This window comes from Poromitra crassiceps (assembly GCF_964638095.1).
Source record: "Poromitra crassiceps genome assembly, chromosome: 20".
In the NCBI taxonomy this organism is placed as follows: Eukaryota; Metazoa; Chordata; class Actinopteri; order Beryciformes; family Melamphaidae; genus Poromitra; species Poromitra crassiceps.
In genome coordinates this window covers 18,907,330-18,925,527 of record NC_139637.1, presented here as the reverse complement: position 1 = coordinate 18,925,527, position 18,198 = coordinate 18,907,330, and the positions used below count along the sequence as shown (strand labels likewise).

General features: G+C 45.7%; 1 protein-coding gene across 2 annotated transcripts in view; it reads right to left on the bottom strand.

Annotated features, from left to right (window-relative positions):
- Positions 1 to 25: 25 nt before the first annotated feature.
- Positions 26 to 18,198, bottom strand: part of bcl2l1 (BCL2 like 1) — a 42,654-nt gene continuing 24,481 nt past the window's right edge. For both annotated transcript variants that reach the window (XM_083656347.1, XM_083656348.1), the window contains exon 3: positions 26 to 3,551. In XM_083656347.1, the coding sequence (XP_083512473.1) occupies positions 3,408 to 3,551 (144 nt within the window). In that variant the 3' untranslated portion in view covers positions 26 to 3,407. The remainder of the gene's footprint in view (positions 3,552 to 18,198) is intronic.

Here is an 18,198-nt window from a genome sequence, read left to right as displayed (position 1 = left end):
CTTTTAAGGCCATTTGAAGGGGCACGATTATGCGTCTTTTTTTTTTTACACCAAATATAAATAACGTTTCAGTTTTTCAGTTTTTTTTTCCGTCCTTAAATATGTCACTAAGCTAGCATACTATTCTAATCCGTTTAAATATCTAGCATACACATATATATAGGGTCGTGCCAATGCTGTTACAGTTCCTTCTTTTGTGCCTTCTTCAAAAACACACTTTGCCATACAGTAAAGTCACACGCATGCATACACACACACACACACACACACTCACATAGGTTTGGGAAGGGAACATGTTACTGTGAGGAGGGGGAGGAGCCAGGTGTAGGAAGGGAAGGTGTTACTGTGAGGAGGGGGAGGGGCCAGACTGCAGAGAAAAGCCCTGTGGGGGGGGGGGGGAGGCGGGGCTGCAGAGAAACGCCTGCGAGCAGCTTCTTGGTGGGGGGGGCAGACACTAGAAAAATAGATATACTGTACTGGAATGTATCAGAGCAGACCTTGGCTAGTAAGAGAAGTGTGCTCAGAACAGAAGCATTTTAGCGGTAGGATCTTGGTCAATATGCATCAGAATGTAAAGTTTCATCGGGGTGAAATCTTTGTTCCCAGAAAACCCAATGGAGGAAAAATGATATGAGTCAACACACAAAATGATCATCCGAACTATAGGAAGAAGAAGGGTAACACAATCGACTTCGCCCCAGAGAACATGCAGCTAAACGAATCTGCCGAGTAGTTTCTGATCTATATCAATATAGTGAGAGGAGCGCGAACCCCCCGACACAGCACACTATTCAAATCAATGACGGTGAGCGAACGATGGTGATGAACAGAACAGATGTCGTGGTGGGACTGATAATAAATGTAGTGATGACGGTCGTTTCATTTCACAACGGCTCCCATCCACACTAGTAGTTCAGAAGTGAGCCCATCTCCCCCCCTACAGAATTGAAAGTTTGGCAAGTTTTTCCGAGAGTTTGTGCACTAGGACCTGTGAATGGCAGTTGCCTTTCCTGCGCACACCGCCGCCGCACTGATGACTGAAGCTGAACGGCCACTCTGTGCTTTACTGCGCTGCAACTATTGTAAATGAGAGTGAGGCAGGCGCTGTATGGCTGTATAATGTGTGTATCTGCCCGTGCATATCGCAGGAATATGCATTTGGAATAAGAGTGAGGTTGAAGCAAGGGAGGTATCCTGTGGATGGGGAGGAGGAGTGAGAAGAACCCCCCCACATCCCATCCCCCTCCACACACACACCCTTCCCCATCCCAATAAATGACTCCAGCTGCCAATTCGTGGAGCGCGTCGGCGAAACGCCCGGCGACAAGCATCCTCTCTGACTGACACCGCGTTTAAATTAAACATGTTTTTGGAAGCTAACCAACGCCTCTCCTTCCTGTCTCCCGTGGACTACGTCTGGCAGACAGGCAGGTGTGTACCTTAAAGGTGTGTGTGTGTGTGTGTGTGTGTGTGTGTGTGCGTGTGCTGCGAGAAGCAGCAGGAACGGGCCAGCTGTGAGTGACGCACGTGACTAGCTGCTGTGACAGCCCCGGAGAGCGCTGAGAGGGATGGGTGGAGCTGGATGGAGAGGAAGAGGAGGAGGAGGAGGTGGAGACGTGACAGATATGAGGGATCTGAATGGGAGTAGATTGTTAAAAGCAGGTGTGGATAGGTGGAGGTGGAGAGAGAGAGAGAGAGAAAGAGAGAGAGACATTTGCAGGTTTGGGTTTTACAGTCCGGTAGCCGGCAACACTTACCGATCGGTTTAAGATGGAAATTATTATTAAATTATTATTAAATTATACTGGGCTCTAGATAATCCTTGATGCAGAACTGCACATCGCCCCCTGTAACACAGCGGCTTCATTCATTCCCAATTTGTTTGCTACATAAATCATCAAAAAGGCTATGTTGTTTTTATGGTTATTGAATAGTGAGATGGTGGGGGGGGGGGGGGGGGGGGGGGGATAGTCGTGTGTCCTAACCCCTCATGAGTATAGGATTTTATTGCAAATTTTACAATGGGGAAGAAAACCAACAACTGTACAAACAAATTATGCAACTTTCTCGACCGGTACTGTTAACGATGCAGAATCTTTCATCGGTTTGCTGTCCTTTGTTTTGGTGGCAAAACTACCACCATAAATCTGTCCGGTGTGTCAAGGACAAAAATCGACTGTATGTGTTGCTACAAAAAATTTGCTGCATTCTTCAGCTACTGTTTAGTAAACATGGACGGTGTTAGCACACCGCGGTGCCGCAGTTTGTATGCACTACAGACGGTTACACAGATCCTCAGAGTATCTGGCGTGCACACCGGTCTGGCTGTCGACGAGCTTGACTGAGCACAGACAGGTTAAATCTAGGCTAAGCATTCCCACAAACCACAAATCGATGGGAGCAGTGGGATTTTAATGGTTCTGAAATTCAAAAGCAACACACCAACAAACACACAAGAAAGAGAATTCAGTTGCCCCTTTTCAAGTGTTAAGACTCGCCTTAACTAAAACAAATCTGTTTGAGTGACTCCTGTTAGTTTGCCGTTCACACACCAAAGTCAATGAAAAATAAAACAACGTTTTTAAGTTTGGAGGAATGGCGTGTGGTCTTAGTTGGATCCGTTTTGATGATTACGATGACTGGTGGGAGGTGGGAGGTTACAAAAACTATAAAGAACTGAGCCTCCCTCTTTTTTTTTCTTTTCTGGTAGCAGGTGGTTGATCCGGTCCTGCTTTCACTCTCCGTATGGCACATACACTGCTATTGTAGAGCGGTTCTGTAGGCCCGGCAACAGAAGAACACCCTCCTGAGAGGTGGAGCTGCCCAAGCCCAACAACACATCAACTTCATGTATTGTATTGTTTTTTTTTGTTTTTTGTTTTTTTAAAGACTGGAATCATTTTTACCCTCTTTGGAAGAAAGAGAAAACCGACAACAGGAGGAAAATGTCAAATAAAATTAGTTAAAACTACTAAATACAGGAAGTGAGAATGATACAGGAACCGGTGGAGGAAGGAGTACAAAGTCATAACCATGTGTTTCTGTCGGGTCGGAATGAGGCGAGCGTTACGGACGAGGAGGCGAACACCGGCGACTCCTCCGCTTCCTCCTCTTCTCTCGCTCTCAGTTTCTCATGTTTCCTGTTCAAGTTCAGCGAGACTCGAGGACGCTCGGGGCGGCGCGCCGCGGGACGCACGCGCTCGCGCGAGCGAAACAACGTGGGACGAAAAACGCCGCCATCGGCGGCCCTTATCCCGGGAGGAGGAGGAGAGACAAAACGACAAGCGCCGAGGAGATCCTTCAATTCTTTATTTTCGCGGTGAAGGTTGAGAGGTGGTGTCGTGGTGGGAGGGAGAGAGGCGGGGTGGTGCCCGGCGTCTTATCTCGGTGGCGCCCCTCCCCCCCCCTCACAGGCGCTTCTGGGCGATGAGCGACCCCACCACCACCCCGGTCACCAGGGTCATCCCCGCCAGCAGCCACTTCCTGAAGCTCTCCTGAGACTTCCTGCCCTCCGCCGCCGCGTCCTGCCCGAACATCTCGGCGAAGCGCTCCTGCGAACAGAGGAAAGCAGAGAGAGAGAGAGAGAGAGAGAGAGAGAGAGAGAGAGAGAGAGAGAGAGAGAGAGAGAGAGAGAGAGAGAGAGAGACGGGTTAGCGTCTGTTTTGCTGATTGTGCGAGTGTTTGAGAAGAAGAAGAAGAAAATAATAATAAGCGCCGACTCCCGAAAAGTCCCACCTGGCCCACCTGCAGAGAAGACACAGGCAGATGAAAAGTCCCACCTGGCCCACCTGCAGAGAAGACACAGGCAGATCACACAGTATGGTGGATTCCCGCTGTAAAGGTCACTCCCCATCAAAACCACCAGACTGACTGATAAGCCGCCCACAGCTGGGTGTCCGTATGACTGTCACCGCCCACACGGTCGCATATGGAAATTTCTATCCCATCATAGGGGTAAGGCAATATGGCAGCAAAAAAAAAAAACAAAAAAAAAAAAAGAAGCCACCAGCATCATGTGCCCAGTAACAACAAGCGTTGATTGGGAAGAGGAAAAATCCACAACAACATCAACATCATCATCATCGTCATCGTCAGAAACCGGTCATGCCATCTCTCCGTTAAAAAATGTCCACCCACCCCCCAGGGTCCCTATCAGTTCTGCAGAACCACATTCGCTGTGTTGATGTTCTTTCCCACCGATGTCCCGAAGGGTTTGCCAAGCACACATTCCCCCCCGCCCACTTCCTGGAAATGATTTTTAGGGTGTGTGTGTGGGGGAAGGAAGGGGGGGGAGCGTGCAGGTTCGCTGTGCGGCCACAAGGAGGGGCCAGTCGACAGCAACGTGGGTCCTCCAAATCACATGTGCAGTGCACCTCTGGTGTGACCCAGTTGTGAAATGAGGCTCAACTGATTATTAAGCTTCTGTTTTGTTCCCCGCTAACGTCTTCACAATCCTCCCATTAGGTCAAGACCATTTTTTTTGGGGGGGGGGGGTCAATACTCTGTCTATTAATCAACACAAATAAAACAAAACAAAACTAGTCTGAATCTGAATGGGAGACGCCTGGCAGAGGTGACTCATTCTGGTCTCAAACAGCCTGATGGTGCTTAGTCAGTGATGACAACAGTCAAGAGAGAAGGTCCATTATAGGGGTGTGTGTGTGTGTGTGTGTGGGTGTGGGTGTGTGTGTGTGTGTGTGTGTGTGTGTGTGTGGGTGTGTGTGTGGGTGTGGGGGGGGGGTGTTACTGGAAATGATGTCGAGAGAGGGGACACTGGAAGTGAGAGAGATAAGAGGGGACTGACCGGTGACAGAGAAAGAATGCTAAGGGGGAGAGGAGAGGATGAGATGTTCGTGGTGGGGGCAGATACACAACACTGGGAGGTAGAGAGAGAGAGAGAGAGAGAGAGAGAGAGAGAGAGAGAGAGAGAGAGAGAGACAAGTTCTGAAAATGTTCGAGACACAGCTCCCCATGTTACTCTATACCTGAATATTATTGCTATTTACGGTTTGTATTAGACTTGTATTGTACATAATGATTGTTATTTGTATACCGTTATATTTGTATGTCGTTATTTGTACTAACTTTCTGTACTGCTTTGGCAATACGAGCTTGTAACTTGTCATGCCAATAAAGCTGATTTGAATGTGAATTTGAGAGAGAGAGAGGGAGAGAGACAGCGAGAGAGAGAGAGAGAGAGGGAGAGACAGAGAGAGAGAGAGAGGGAGAGAGACAGAGAGAGAGAGAGAGAGAGAGAAGAGAGGAGTGAGGAGGCGTAGCAGTTCTATCATTCCTCAGGCATTCCAGGCATTCACATTTGATTACAGAAAGCATGTGGATGTTCTCCCACGCCCAGAGGCAGTCGCCCGGTCTCTCCCTTCCTCTCTCTGACATCATCACTGGTGGACGAAGCACCCTGACATCCCACGCAGATTCCACCAGCGACGTTCACGATGGTTAGGAAAGTTGTCCGACTTGCCTCCGCCTACTCGGCGCCGCGGACCACGGCACCGACTGACTGCACCGCTCCGAGAATGATGGGAAGCGCCTCGAGCGGAGCGCTCACCGGTTCATCGTCACATGTGTCAATGTTATATCTATTCCAAGATGTCACTCCATATTTATTACCATAAATACCCCCTACAATCAAAATGATAAAGATTTGTAAGACGAAGGGCTGGGTCGTTTGAGCAGTGAGTGTGGGTGGTATTAATGCACCTTTTAAAAGGAGAACGTCACCAAAATACAATGCCGATTCATTTTGCACAGGATTTCACACGTATCCGAAAACTATAAACCGTTTTGCAGACGTTCATTTGTTTGACAGTTATTGAGAGTTGATTTGAGTTCAGTTGTGCACCAGCGGTGTCATTCGGGCACAAATGACATCGCTGGTCCCACAACTTAACAGTAACTACTCAAATCAACTCTCAATAACCGTCAAACTAAATGAATGTCTGCAAAACTGGTTACAGTTTTCGCATACGTGTGAAATCCAAAATAAAAACCAGTTGACGGCGCCTCGCCTGACTGCGCTCGGCTGCTCTCGCCTGCATTCCAGGCGAGCCGGAGAAGTCATCTCAAACGAGCCCAGAGTCAAACGGAACAATGGAAACGGGTCACTCTTTATAGGCAGCACACACAATGACACACTAAATACACCGTCTCTACAGGAAGCGCGTGTGTGTGTGTGTGTGTGTGGGGCAAGCTATATAGTCATGCTTACGCGGCAGTATAGGCTGTGTGTGTGCGTGTGTGGTAATCGCGGGTTCAGACTTCCGAGGAAACCGGACTTCTTAGAAAGAGGGGGTGTGAGTGTGCAGGGGGAAGATAAGAGGCACAGTGATCATGACGACGTCACGGACGTCCACTGGGGGGAGACTCACTGGAGCTGTCATCATCACAGGAGCAAAGCACAGGTTTGACGTAAGCGCTTGAAAGCATAGCTTAGGAAACTACCTGACAACTACTTGACAATGGAAGTAGTTGAAACTACAGCAAAGCTACCCTGGGAGAAATGTGGTTTACGAAACTACAAGCTACGCAGAAAAAGTAGTTCAAACTACAATTTGTAAAAAAACAAACAAAAAAAAACATTAAATTGACAATGTATACATGTATTAAATAAAATATAATAGCCTACAAAAAAGCACACTGCCAGCAAAAATATGCCTCTCAATTGAGTTTATTGCAATAGTTCAATACATTCAATGTTATATTTTTGTTGTTGTAAACAAAACATATGGGTTTTGTTTTATCAGACAAAAAGTAAAGACTTGACTATGATTGGTTAAGGTTAGGGTAAAAATATCAGGGCAAGCCAATCAGAGGCAGCTGTGTGTCTTGTCAAGAAGTGCAGTAACGTTAGTGGGATCCTGGCTGCCTTCACGGACTATGCTGCCTTCAAAGCGATCAGGATGAAAGAAAAAGGGGCAGTCCTGTCAAAAGGGGGTTCTGGTTCAACAGTAATGGTAAAATAATATAATTTAATTGCCGAAAATTGTAGTTTGAGTCGTTAAACTACAAAAAAATGACCAAAAAGTAGTTTAAGTACTTGCCTCACTACGCAAATATGAATGTAGTTGAACTACCAGCAAGCTACTGCAAAATGTAGTTCAACTACATGTAGTTCACTACTCCCCGACACTGCGCTGGACACTACAATTACACTTGTTTGTCGGGTTTCTATTTTTACATTGACATAATTATACCCATAAATGCAACTAAATGATAGACCAGCCATTTCTGTACTGATCAATGAAACCATTTGTCTCAGTGTTACTCTTCAGCACCACCCAGGTCCTGCTCTTTGGCATTGCAGGCCGGTATAGAGGCTACTTCACCTGGCTGGTTGCTCTCACAATAGCACCTTTCATTCAAGGTTTACTGTAGCTCTGAGCAAACCAACACACTTCCACTGACAAACTCTTACCCAAGTTCACTGGCAAACATTCTTCAGGAGCTTTGACTTCCCGTGTGTGTGTGTGTGTGTGTGTGTGTGTGTGTGTGTGTGTGTGTGTGTGTGTGTGTGTGTGTGTTCCTGGATGACATGCTCGTGAGGAATGTAAATATGTAACTTGTTCTAATCTGGTGCGACACAGAAGCAGCAGCAGCAGGTTAGTCGGCGTTACACACAAGGTGCGGTCTGGTGTCGAGGTGAACGTTCCGCCTTCATGTCATGTCCTCTCATTCATTCCATATCTCTCTGACTCAAAATCCATGGGAACAGCGTGGCCTTACATTCACACCCTCCCTCCCAAGGCCACATGAGTCAAAAAGACACTTACTGATAGTTTTGGATGCATCAGAAAAGCTAATGTTTGTCTTGGGCCTCACATTGACTTCCTACACGGCTAGATACACAACATGTTCCGATCAAGCCCCCAGGAATAGCGCTGGGCTGTGAAGCCATTTGAACATGGTGGCGAAGCTCTGTATTGCAAGTCACGTGACGCCATGCAGCCCAGAAAGCAAAATTCCCATCCACTTGCATCATGGGGACCCCGGCAGCTGTTAAACCCAGGGGATTTTTTTCCAGGTGTCACTCAAAGTATAAAACGACTCTTTTAATTATCAACTAATTTTGTATGGGGCATTTTTTCTTCAGAAGCCACTAAGAGCCGTATTTTCTTCTTGTAATACAATCCATGGGTGGAGGGGTGGGAGACGTCATGGCACACATGCGCACTTCGCCTTGGGCTGCATGGTCAGGAAGTAATCAGGAAGTAAAACCAGGAAGAAAAACCGCCCATGATGGCTTCATGCGCCAGTGAGCAACCTCCGTCCGAATGCATGGGTGGGCGTGGCACGTCCCCTATCCAGTTCTTTTAATACATCCATGGTTCAGATGCTTTAGACAAGCTGACCACCATTTCTGTAACCCACTACTACTACTACTGCTGCCCATATCCAAGGCCCCTAATAGCTGCACGTGTGCCACCACCGTACCCACCGTAAGCTATTCTGAATACAGTATAGAATAGAACATGCACTGCAAACTAGTTTGGGTCCAGCTCAAATATAATATATAATTCAGTTAGTCTGACACTCGCATGGCATTATTGTTAAACTAAAATACCCTGCTTACAATACATATCTTTGTCACGTGTTAGATAACCACATTTTTATTTTTATGGATCATTATTGCAAAAAATGTGTTTAGGTATATATTACGCATATGTAAAGAATATCGGCCGATATATCGTATCGGACATTTTTTACTCCCTAAAATCGGTATCGGTCTGAAAAATCCCATATCGGCCGGGCTGACGGAAGTCAAGTCGGACGGAAGTCAAAGCTGTTGATACAGTGTGATGATAATAAAAACAAATGTTGCTAAATACTGTCCGTCAACTTTTTACCGCTGCTTTTTCAAAGGTAAAAAACAAAACAAAATCTCATTACTGACTCGTTACTGACAGTCTGAGGCCATCTGGCATTAACATGCGTTTTCTGTCATCAGATTGCAATCAGACAGTGCTTGACCACATTAGCCTGATTTCATTTACACCTGGCGTTAGCATGCATTTTGGGTGATCAGATTGTAATCTGATTGCAATGTGATCACCCAAAATGGGTGTCCTCTCAATCCGCATACAGTTGCTGTATCCAGATTGAGAGGACACTTTGCATTTACACTTGTGTTCAATGTGTACACAATGCATCCCTGACCACCTCCGGAGGTGCTTTTGGCCGATCAGATTGCAATCCGTCTTCAATGTGTCTCGGGGCGGGGGCATTTACACCTGTACTTCCAAGTGGTCAAGCACAATCTGATTGCAATCTGATGACAGAAAACGCATGTTAATGCCAGGTGTAAACGGCCTCTCTGCCTGTGAGAGCGTCCGCAGCAACGAGAGGAATGTGGGTGTAGAGAGGATACACAACAGCACCATGTGATGATGACAACTGACGCCTGTAAGAGATGTGTCAAGACATGTCCCCATCCAATAGGAAGGCAATACGTCCTGGCTGGAACTGAATTATTCTAATGATTATTATTAAAGGGACACTCCACCGATTTTCAATGCCGATTTATTTTGCACATAATCTCACACATAATACGAAAACTGTAAACCGTTTTGCAGACATTCATTTAGTTTGACAGTTATTGAGAGTTGATTTGGGTTAAGTTGTGGACCAGTGATGTCATTTGTGCATGAATCTCAAATCACTGGTCTAGGGCTGGGTATTGGCAAGGATCTCACGATATGATACGTATCATGACACTTGGGTCACGATACGATTGTATCACGATATATTTTGCGATGCGATACATATTGCGATACATATTGCGATATTCTACAGAATTTACTCAAAATGAAATAATAGAGCTAAAGATACAACACACTGTGTATCACCCAGGTAGTGTAATAATATGTACATCACTTTATATTGATAAGTTAGTGGACAAATTTAGTCAAAACTACTGAGTGTTGAGTGTTACTGAACGCATCGATATGGGAAATATCGATACAGTATCGATTAGGGGTGGGAATCACCAGATGCAGAGGCCTGGCATGGCATGGCCTGCAAAAAAGAAGAAGAAAAAAAACGATACTTGGCGTCCAAGTATCGATACAGTATCGGGGGAAAAATATTGCGATATATTGCCGTATCGATTATATTGCCTAGCCCTACACTGGTCCACAACTTAACTCAAATCATCTCTCAATAACTGTCAAACTAAATGAATGTCTGCAAAACTGTTTACAGATTTCCTATGTGTGTGAGATGATGTGCAAAATAAATCGGCATTGTTTTTCAGAGGAGTGTCCCTTTAATGTCACTGAACCGGCAGCATCAGAATTGTATCTTACTTGTATCTGTGATCTAAAGCCAAGCCCAGTTATTACGCAAGTGGTCTGGTCGGTGACAGGCGCGGCTGTCACTCACTCTCAAATATGATGTCATGATTACTCAACACACACACACACACACACACACACACACACACACACACACACACACACACACACACACACCTCCATTTCCGTTGTGCCTATGTGACAGAAAGATGACAATACATCTATCAATACAGTATATCAATCTGTGAAGTTCTTCTCACAGTACCTGTAATAAATAATGACTACTGAATACATGCCCAAACTTGCCTCACACACACACACACACACACACACACACACACACACACACACACACACACACACACACACACACACACACACACAGCTAGAATCCACCGAGCGTTATTGCACAGAGATTGCACCTCACACAGTGGGAGCTGCCTACAGGCAAAAGCAGTGCAGGCAGTGACCCCCAAATGTCTCAAAGTCTATTCGAGCGGCAGGTTTGTAACCTAGGTGCTCCGAACCTGGATTCATCCTTTAGCTTCTGACAGCTTCAAAGTGTCCAGCGCACTTCACACGCCAGACCCAGATACATTGTAACTGGAGCAGATATACTGTATGAACACAGATACATTGTAACTGGAGCAGATCTGAAGAGAAGCGGTGGGTTCACTGCAGCGCGTATCGCTCAAGGCAGCGCTGCTGGGTTTGACACGCCTAATCTCCTCTCTAGTCCCACACCTGGCAGGTAAACCCCCTGTCTGTCTCCCCCCTCCGCCCCTCCACCCCTCCACCTCTCTCTCTCTCCCCCTCTTTCTTCTCCTCCTTCACACGGTCACACCTTTATTTCTTTATCTCCTCTGGCTTCTCCGGGGGGAAATCAGGTGCTAGGCAGCAGACTGGAGCGGGAGGGCCAGGAGGAGGTTTTCTGGCGACGTTTCTGTTGGGGTTTTTTTTTTTTTTTTTTTTGGGTGTCTTGAACTTTTCTTCGTTAGCCACGGAGGAAAAAAGGAGCGGGGGATTAGCTCATGAAAGCAAAGGATGAGATATATGAGAGAGAGAGAGAGAGACAGAGACACAGAGAGAGAGAGAGACAGAGACACAGAGAGAGAGAGAGAGAGAGAGAGAGAGAGAGACAGAGACACAGAGAGAGAGAGAGAGAGAGAGAGACAGAGACACAGAGAGAGAGAGAGAGAGAGAGAGAGAGAGAGAGAGAGAGAGAAATGGCAAAGGGGCACAGGAGAGGAGATTCGGCACCGGGTTGCCACGGCTACCAGAAGGAAGCTGATTAGTGTGTGTGTGTGTGTGTGTGTGTGTGTGTGTGTGTGTGTGTGCGTGTGTGTGTGTGCCCATCTCGACGGCAGGTAAATGGCCTGACGCTCCATGTGGAGAAAAGAACATTTTAGCGATCATTAGCGCTAGCTTTCCATACATCAGCTTTGTCAATGCCGGTTGCTCCAGTGTTGCAGCATAACAAACTGCAACAGTCAATTCCCCCGGTGGTGACACCCTGACCACACACGCGCACACACACACACACACACACACACACGCACGCGCGCACACACACACACACACACACACACACAAACCAGGCATCGATTAAACACCTCGCATCCTTTTCCTCGTTAGGCAAAATGAGGCTGAGGATGGATTGAAATTCAATAAACCGGGGACACGTCGATATTAGCAACCCCTATGCGCCATCATAGATCTCAAGCTGAATACTGCAAAAAGTGTCTGGGTGTCGTGATTAGAGATCGCAAAATGGACTCTCTCGTGATTTATTTATTTCTCGGGAAAACGCTAACGATGGAAAGTTGACGCCGCCTAACCGTTTTTTTTTCTCCGGTGTGCACAACAGAGAGAGAGAGACAGAGACACAGCGAGAGAGAGACAACAGCAGCATCGGTTGTGATTAATTGGTTTCTGTCCTGTTTGTCATCACCGCAACATCTGATCTCCAGTCCACGCACGGCTCCCTTTTCAACAGAAACGGCCCGCTTTCTGGCAGGCCGGCCGCAGGACACACCCACTGGGCCGCCGGGTGCCAGAAAGCGTGACGATGATGGCTGTGATGGAACGCTGCTACAGCGAGCGAGGGGAGAGAGAGAGAGGGCCAGGCCCTTTCAAAGCCAGAGAGCACTCCAGAAGGTTCAGCACAGCTAACCAGCAAGGCCTCTGTTCTGATAGGAATTTTGGCAAGCAGGCAATGTCCCTGCCCCGGGAACACACACACACTCTCTCGTACACAAAGAGGCCTCTTTGAGTGTGTGTGTGTGTGTGTGTGTGTGTGTGTGTGTGTGTGTGTGTGTGTGTGTGTGTGTGTGTGTGACTGTGTGTGTGTGTGTGTGTGTGTGTGTGTGTGTGTGTGTGTGTGTGTGTGTGTGTGTGTGTGTGTGTGAATAGCAATGGGCTGATGACACAAACAAGTTAAACTGACCCGCTTTGAACCGGGCCGTTCCAGAGACGGGGACAGACTGAAAGTGGAAATGTACTGAACGTGTAGGCGGGTGGGTGGTCATTTTTGGACTGGGGAGCAATGCATCATGGGAGAAGGAAGGGGGGGGAGGGAGGGAAATAAAAGCCAGCATTTTTCTGTGACGAAGCAGAGATGATGTGCTCCAGTAATCTGAGATATGAACAAAAGATACACACACCCCGAACCTTGGGGGGCCCACACACACACACGCACACGCACACGCACACACACACACACACACACACACACACACACACACACACACACACACACACACACACACACACACACACAGGGGGCATGTTCTGAACTCCCTGTGCTCATGTTATGAAGCTGTCAGGCCAGGGCATGTGTGAGGGAGCAGACTGTGCTGAGTCATAATGAAGGAAGGAACCACTCCCCCCCTGACAGACTGCTGACCTTACAGAGAGAGTGCTGCTGCTATGGCAATCAACAGTGACAGGTTACAGTAAGGCAATGGGTGACAATATATATATATATATATATATATATATATATATATCCTCCTTTCCAAAAAATTTGAATGTCATGGAAATACCATGGATGACCGTGGGCTTCAGCGGATTGTCAAGCAAAGACGATTCAAAAATGTGGCGGAGATTCAGAGGGAGTGGACTGAGGCTGGAGTCAGTCATAACTGAGAAGTAACTGCTGATTTTTCTTCACACTATAATAATGTCTTGAAATACTGTTTTGGGGGTTTTTCTGGAGCTGTAGGCTAAAATGATGAAAAATGAAACAAATATAGGCTAGTAGAAATATTTCAATTTGTGTGTAATGAATCTATAATCTATCAAAGTTTCCCTTTTTGAAAGGAATTATTGGGAAAAAAATAACTTTTCCATGATATTCTAATTCTTTGGAAAGGATCTGTGCATATATATATATTTTTTTTTATTGAATATATATACCGGTATATATATAATATATATATATGAACTTTATAACTGGTTGGCATGGTTCCAGGCTTGAACCTGTTTAGACATAAGGATTCTCTGAAGCGTCATGGAGGAGCGAATGGGGAAATTCACTTCGCTCAAAAGTAAGTGGGTGATGATCATCATGCTCACCACCAGCTGTGACTGGCAACTTTGTGATGTTGCTTTTTCTTCTGGAGACAAACTATTACAGGAGATTATAGTTCCACACACAAGGACAAAGGCTGACCTTAAAAAGGACTTCCTGGAGTCCAAACAACACAGGATCATGTCTATTTAATGGAGGAGCAGCTTCCTGTGAATCCTTTATCATTATTATTATTATTCAAAGCACTATAAAGGTAAGGAATAAAAGAGGTGAGATGCTAAAAGATGCTGGTCTTGGCCTGCAAACTGGAAGGGAGGTAGGAGATACGAGGAGAGGAACAGCTCAGGCGTTCATAAGCAGTGTTGGGGGGTAACTCATTACAAAAGTAATATATTACATGTAATATATTACTTTTAGCAGTAACTCGGTAATATAACGTATTACTTGTAGGATTTCAGTAATATTATACCAGTTACTTTGTCAAGTAACTCAAGTTACAAATTAGTTAATTTATTTTTAAATCAAAGCACAATGACTTATTTAAATAAAGATACAATCATTTCCTAATCAAACTGTGTGTTTCTATGCAAATAACCACTACAGATGACAATAACAAAGGAAAAGAATAACATTTAGAATTTTGGACCATTTACACTGACTTCAACACGGTTGGAATTATTTCTCGGGATGTTCCAGTGCGGCGATGTCATTCTGCTGCTGCTGTTGTTTTGGTGAAAGCAATGCAAAAGTAGTGTCATAAGTAACGAGTTACTCTACACAGACAGTAATATTGTAAAGTAACGTATTACTTTCAAATGAAAGTAACTAGTAATATGTAGGATATTACATTTTGAAAGTAACTTGCCCAACACTGTTCATCATAATCCATATTTATCATCCACAGAACACTTCACCACTCATGTACATATTGTATATATTGATGACTCGATTTGATTCGATTGAACTTTGCGATTGTCTTTAGTTATCTTCCTACTTCTTATCTCTGTATATTGATGTGACCGCTACGCTGCATACAGACACTAAGACAAATTCCTCGTATGTAGCTTGCATACTGTGGCAATAAAAGTGATTCTGATTCTGATAAGGAGCCAGCGACACCTGACTCTCCGGAGTCACAAGGAGGAGCCGACCCGTTACGTGACGTCACCGTGTTATTAAATACAAACGTTCTGTTCCGAGCTGCTGCTGAGCAACACTTCCTGTCAGTTGCGACACTCGGGATGTGTACATGTGTCATGATGATGTGATGTCTTCCCTCTGCCCTGAGTGCAACCTGCCGTCGCTGTTGGCCAACGTGTTTTTGTTTGTAGAGTCAACTCCGCTGATGACATCAAACGCCCCGCGTCCATCTGGCAGACGGAATAAAGCGTCACAGGTGACGCCAACATCTGACTCCAGAGACAAGGTGAGCTTGTTCCATCTGGGTGCACATAAAGTGCTAAGCACAATGTGAGCGAGTGTGTGTGTGTGTGTGTGTGTGTGTGTGTGTGTGTGTGTGTGAGTGTGTGTGTGTGTGTGTGTGTGTGTGTGTGTGTGTGTGTGTGTGACGTGTGCTTTGACCTCTGCCTTGCATTGTGACTAACAGTCCATGAGCAGATCATGGGATGATCACCGGCTAGTTCAAACACTCAGCTGATCAACTTCCACGATGCAGATAAACATCCTCAGGGCCATGTGTTCCAGCTCACTGCCAGAGTGAAAAGCCTTGCAAGAAAAACCCTCCCATGACCCTGCTGCTATCCAGAACTAACAGACCTGTATCTCCTCTCTCGTTTCTATCCGAACGCCTTGAGCGAGCGGTTGCCAATTGTCAACCCCAAGCAACTTTCTCTCTATCTCTCCCGGAATGACCTTCTGGATCCTCTTCAATCCAGATTTTCAAGGCGCCTCACTCTAGCGACTGCCAGGGCCACATCGCTCTCTCACGTCCTTGTCCTCCTTGACTTGACTGCTGCTTTTGATACAACCGACGTCTGAATCCTTCTCTCCCTCCTATATCTGAACTGCGAAATCACTGGATCTGCACACTCCTGGTTCGCATCCTATCTATCTAAGCGCTCTTACAGTACCAGGTCTCATGGAGGAGGGGATCTCTGTCCAGAACCTGCACTCTTAGCACCGGTGTCCCTCAGGGCTCAGTCCTAGGCCCTATGCTATTCTCTCTACACTAAATCCCTCGGCCATTTGATCTCCTCTGATGGCTTCTCCTATCACCACCGCTATACAGACTAGGCATGGGTCGATTTCCGGTTTTACCGGTTCCGTTCGGTGTACGAGCCCAAACCGGTTTGATCACGTGCAAACCATTTTTTATTTATTTTTTCATTTATATATATATATTTTTTGCCAATCCATTCTGATTGCACTATTTTGGTGGACGCATCTCTGCATGTCTCCAAGACATCAGTGCTTGGATGTCTGTCCACCACCTGTAGCTCAATTTTGGGGAAAAAAACTGATCTCACTGCTAAAACATGAACTCTTTATCTCATCAACAACTTCATCATCGCTATATCATCATCATCGCCTTTTTTTAGCGTTGTTATCTTAATTAGCATTGTCTATCATCATCATCATCATCATCATGATCATCATCCATGCAGCAGGGTGACCTAATAGAGTGATCAGTCACAGGATCAATCTGATCTGTAACATCTGATCTGTGTCCATTTAACAGCCGTTTGACCTGTCAAAGTGTCCTGGAGCGGCACACTGTATCTCCCCGCCTGCTCAAAATAAACACCTACATTGTAAATACCTGTCCCTCCTTCTCACTGTCTGTCCTCATTTCTGACCTTCCTGCTCCTCCTCCTCCTCAAGGCTTTACTGCCCGCTCCCTCGGCTCCTTATCACTGACCCTCAGTGAAGGCGTCTTCAAGAACAAAGGAGTCGGGCTCGGTGCCAAAGCCGCAACATGACCGCTGCTAGGAGGAAGGCCAGTCAAACAGGCTGCTTCCAAATCAAGCTCTGTGTCCGACAACCTGCACGGAGGCATTTAGCTGACGCTTTGGTACAGAACGTTTAATTTCTTTTTTTTTTATTTATTTATTTTTTTAATTTATGTGTTTTTAGGATAGGTCACAATAGAGTACCTCGACGGATGACGTATTTTTGTCGGCCAACCTGGAAGTTAGCGTCGCACTCAGTTCGCTCCTCTGGGATTTTTGTATGGGGATTTTGGTTAGATGTCTGAAATAAGGTCTGTGGTTAACAAAAGTTCAATAAACTGCGACCTTTGTGTGTTCAGCAAGATCATTTTCACAACACTCTTAAGCTTAATTTATACTTATTAGAAAGTGTCGCTCAGCACATGGTCGCAGACGAAAAAGAAAGTGTCGCTCATGGTGTTGCATTTATACTTCAGTGAACGTTCGCTTCTGTTTAACGGTCACGTGACACTCGAACGCTATTAAATGCTGACAGCCAAGAGAAGAGGGGGAACGCACAGTGAAACCACATCGGAGGCAAGATGTAACGTACTTGACTGCAGCCGCATATAAACGACACACAACTCACCTCCTCTCTCTCTCTGGGAAATGCACAATGTTCTTTGTGATTTTCACGAAGTCATAGATCAAGGACAGGCTGATAAAAATAGCGGAGACACGTTCATTCATTTCAATCGAGTGAAAACCAAAACAAGGAAGTCAAACGCGTGCCGTCTATATAGCCAATCAGACTTGCGCGATACTATGACGTAGTCAGCGACACTAGACATTTCACCAGGTAGCAGACACTGCTCGCAGACACTTGAAAGTGTCGACTCAAGTCCTCATTTCTGTCGGCGACCGTTTCAAAAGTGTCGGCAGACGAAGCATAAATTGGGCTTTACAAGCACACGAGCACTTAATGCGGCTGGTTAATGCCAACACTGGAATATAGATGCATGTATGTTTGTTTGTTTTTAGTTTTTTGTCTGAGCCTGTTTGTTCCCTATGTTTTGAAATTTTTTAAATAAAATATATATATATATTTAAAAAAAAAGATCATCTTCACAAATGAATACCACTTTCTGATTTCTGAAGCGCAAATTGGGGTCGGCAAAAAAAAATCGCCATTTTCAGAAAACGCTTCAAAGATCATAAAAGTGCCGTTCATTTGGGACGATGTTCTTGCTGAACACAAAGGTGGCAGTTTCATAAACGTTTGTTAACCACAGGCATTATTACAGGCATCTAACCAAAATCCCCGTACAAAAATCCCGCAAACTTCCAGATGAGGGAACCACCAGGCGATGCCAACTTCCTGGTTTCATGACTAATTCCTGCTTCACTCTATTTAAGCAGGATAAAGCAAGTGACAGGACCAAAGGATGGATAATATGAAGCGTTAGTATTG